The 3,807-nt window shown below is 58.8% G+C and overlaps 1 protein-coding gene across 9 annotated transcripts in view; it reads left to right on the plus strand.

Moving 5' to 3' along the window:
- The window catches only part of LOC121274248, a 110,491-nt gene that overhangs the window by 41,788 nt on the left and 64,896 nt on the right, over positions 1–3,807 (plus strand). For all 9 annotated transcript variants that reach the window (XM_041181447.1, XM_041181446.1, XM_041181450.1 and 6 more), the window contains exons 17-19: positions 2,366–2,430; positions 2,960–3,155; positions 3,324–3,398. In XM_041181447.1, coding sequence (XP_041037381.1) covers positions 2,366–2,430; positions 2,960–3,155; positions 3,324–3,398 — 336 coding nt within the window. The remainder of the gene's footprint in view (positions 1–2,365; positions 2,431–2,959; positions 3,156–3,323; positions 3,399–3,807) is intronic.

Here is a 3,807-nt window from a genome sequence, read left to right on the forward strand (position 1 = left end):
GATGGGGATCGGCTGGAATTGGAGGAGCGCAGCGATCTCAGAGGGTTATAGAGTCATAGAGGTCTTCAGCACAGAAAAGGGCCTTTAGGCCCATCGAGTCTGCACCGGTCAAACAAGCACTTAACTATTTGTAGTGGCTGGAGGAGGTTACAGATATAGGGAGGGTTGTAGGTGCTAGAGGAGGTTACAGAGATAGGGAGGGGTGTAGGGGGCTGGAGGAGGTTACAGAAATAGGGAGGGGTGTAGGGGGCTGGAGGAGGTTACAGAGATAGGGAGGGGTGTAGGGGGCTGGAGGAGGTTACAGAGATAGGGAGGGGTGTAGGGGCTGGTGGAGGTTACAGAGATAGGGAGGGTTGTAGGGGTTGGAGGAGGTTACAGAGATAGTGAGGGTTGTAGGTGCTAGAGGAGGTTACAGAGATAGGGAGGGTTGTAGGTGCTGGAGGCGGTTACAGAGATAGGGAGGGTTGTAGGTGCTGGAGGAGGTTACAGAGATAGGGAGGGTTGTAGGTGCTGGAGGAGGTTACAGAGATAGGGAGGGTTGTAGGGGCTGGAGGAGGTTACAGAGATAGGGAGGGTTGTAGGGGTTGGAGGAGGTTACAGAGATAGGGAGGGTTGTAGGTGCTGGAGGAGGTTACAGAGATAGGGAGGGTTGTAGAGGCTGGAGGAGGTTACAGAGATAGGGAGGGTTGTAGGGGCTGGAGGAGGTTACAGAGATAAGGAGGGGTGTAGGTGCTGGAGGAGGTTACAGAGATAGGGAGGGTTGTAGGTGCTAGAGGAGGTTACAGAGATAGGGTTGTAGGTGCTAGAGGAGGTTACAGAGATAGGGAGGGGTGTAGGGGCTGGAGGAGGTTACAGAGATAGGGAGGGGTGTAGTGGCTGGGGGAGGTTACAGAGATAGGGAGGGTTGTAGAGGCTGGAGGAGGTTACAGAGATAGGGAGGGGTGTAGGGGGCTGGAGGAGGTTACCGAGATAGGGAGGGGTGTAGGGGCTGGAGGAGGTTACAGAGATAGGGAGGGTTGTAGGGGCTGGAGGAGGTTACAGAGATGGGGGGGTTGGAGGAGGTTACAGAGATAGGGTTGTAGGTGCTAGAGGAGGTTACAGAGATAGGGAGGGTTGTAGGTGCTGGAGGCGGTTACAGAGATAGGGAGGGTTGTAGGTGCTGGAGGAGGTTACAGAGATAGGGAGGGTTGTAGGTGCTGGAGGAGGTTACAGAGATAGGGAGGGTTGTAGGTGCTGGAGGAGGTTACAGAGATAGGGAGGGTTGTAGGGGTTGGAGGAGGTTACAGAGATAGGGAGGGTTGTAGGTGCTGGAGGAGGTTACAGAGAGGGAGGGTTGTAGAGGCTGGAGGAGGTTACAGAGATAGGGAGGGTTGTAGGGGCTGGAGGAGGTTACAGAGATAGGGAGGGTTGTAGGGGCTGGGGGAGGTTACAGAGATAGGGAGGGTTGTAGGGGCTGGAGGAGGTTACAGAGATAGGGAGGGGTGTAGGTGCTGGAGGAGGTTACAGAGATAGGGAGGGTTGTAGGTGCTAGAGGAGGTTACAGAGATAGGGAGGGTTGTAGGTGCTAGAGGAGGTTACAGAGATAGGGAGGGGTTTAGGGGCTGGAGGAGGTTACAGAGATAGGGAGGTGTGTAGTGGCTGGGGGAGGTTACAGAGATAGGGAGGGTTGTAGGTGCTGGAGGAGGTTACAGAGATAGGGAGGGTTGTAGGGGTTGGAGGAGGTTACAGAGATAGGGAGGGGTGTAGGGGGCTGGAGGAGGTTACAGAGATAGGGAGGGGTGTAGGGGCTGGAGGAGGTTACAGAGATAGGGAGGGGTGTAGGGGTCGGAGGAGGTTACAGAGATAGGGAGGGGTGTAGGGGCTGGAGGAGGTTACAGAGATAGGGAGGTGTGTAGGGGGCTGGAGGAGGTTACAGAGAGAGGATGCTGAGGGATCTGAATTTAACGATGAGAATTTTAAGGTGGAGGTGTTGCTGGGACCAGGAGCCAGTCAGTGCAGGAGACTGAGGCCCGTTGGTGTCGGTGAGCTGGTGGTGACTGCTTCCACCCTGGGCTTGCCCGGGCTGGGGACTGGGACCTCCCTCGATTGTCTTTCCATCCCGCAATGGATTAGCCGTTGTTGGGGCTGTGCTGGCTGGCGGCTCGGGGTCCTGGTGCTGCCCCCCCCGTCTCCCGGCTGCTGTGTCGGAGCGGCCGATGTGGGGGGGGGAGGGGGGGTGGGCGGTGCGTGTTGGGAGATATTCCAAGCTGTTTTACCCGTGAGGGCGGGGGGAGGGAGGGAGGGTCTGTCGGTTCTATCATGTTGGCTGGAAGTGGGATTGACGGGGAATGCGCCGACGTGACGTGTGTTGGTCTTTCTCTTGCAGTGGGCCCGTGACGAGTTTGAAGGGCTCTTCAAACAGCCGGCCGAGAACGTCAACCAGTACATACAGTGAGTCCCTGCCTGCTCCGGGGTTACAGCCACCGCCCTCCTCTTCCTCCTCCCTCCCTCCCGTCAGAACGAGTATCGCTAACCGGAGAAGCCAGAATCCCGCTGGGCCGGCGTGTGAAACCGGGAGGGTGGGGGGTGGTGGGGGGGGTGGCGGAGGTCCCTCTCTCCTCATCACTGGGGGTCCCTCCGGCCGATCTTCTCTGCCTGTGACCGGCCTGCAGCCCTGAGACACCGGCCCCTCCCTGCTCCAGGCAGCCCCGAGAGCCTTGCGTCCGGCCTGTGGCTGGAGCTGCGGCTCTGGTTCTTCCCCCCACCCCCCCCCACCCAACCCAACTGGTGCTGTCTCGGGTGGGGGGTGGGGAGGGGGAGGTGGGTAATGGAATACGGACATCGATCCTGGGCTGGACGCCGGGCTCTGTTTAGCCTCCTTGCCCCACCTTGTCGACGGCTCTTCTTCCCACCCCCCCCCCCAAACACCACCCCGCTGACTCGATCTCTCCTCTTATTTTTTACCTCCCCCTCTCCGCAGGGATTCCAAGTTCATGGAGCGTACCCTGAAGCTGCCAGGGGCTCAGCCCCTTGAGGTCCTGGAGGCCGCCTTCAAGAGCCTGGTGACCGAGCGCTCCAAGAGCTGGGAGGACTGCGTGACGTGGGCGCGCAACCACTGGCAAATCCAGTACAACAACAACATCCGGCAACTCCTACACAACTTCCCCCCCGACCAGGTACTGCCGCTTTTCACCGGGAGCTAGTGGGGGTGAGGGGCGGAAGGGTGGTCCCGCTCTTCCCCCCCCACCCCTCCACTCCATCCCCTCCCAAAGCCGCGCCAAACGGTGGCCTCTCCCGCTAACAACTGTCCTCCCTTTACCCCCCCCCCCCCCCACCCCCTCCAGGTCACGACGTCAGGCACTCCATTCTGGTCCGGCCCGAAGCGGTGTCCTCACCCACTGGAGTTCGACTCGATGAACGTGAGTACACCGGGGAAATTCCACTTTTCCGTAGCTGGCTTGCTGTGCCCTCCCCTCCCCCTGGAGCTGATTTGGTAACGGGGTGGGTTTGGGGGGGTGGTGGTTACTGAGCTGAGCTCTTCCCCCTCCTCCCTGTTGGAGAAATTGGCCGTCCTGTCTTGCAGAAGCTGTGGGTGGGCTCTGTGTGTGTGTGAGAGTGAGTGTGTGAGTGAGTGTGTGAGTGAGTGTGTGAGTGAGTGTGTGAGTGAGTGTGTGAGTGAGTGTGTGAGTGAGTGTGTGAGTGAGTGTGTGAGTGAGTGTGTGAGTGAGTGTGTGAGTGTGTGAGTGAGTGTGTGAGTGAGTGTGTGAGTGAGTGTGTGAGTGAGTGTGTGTGAGTGTGTGGAGTGAGTGTGTGTGTGTGCGGAATGGG

The sequence above is a fragment of the Carcharodon carcharias genome (genome assembly GCF_017639515.1).
Source record: "Carcharodon carcharias isolate sCarCar2 chromosome 35 unlocalized genomic scaffold, sCarCar2.pri SUPER_35_unloc_4, whole genome shotgun sequence".
Taxonomy (NCBI): Eukaryota; Metazoa; Chordata; class Chondrichthyes; order Lamniformes; family Lamnidae; genus Carcharodon; species Carcharodon carcharias.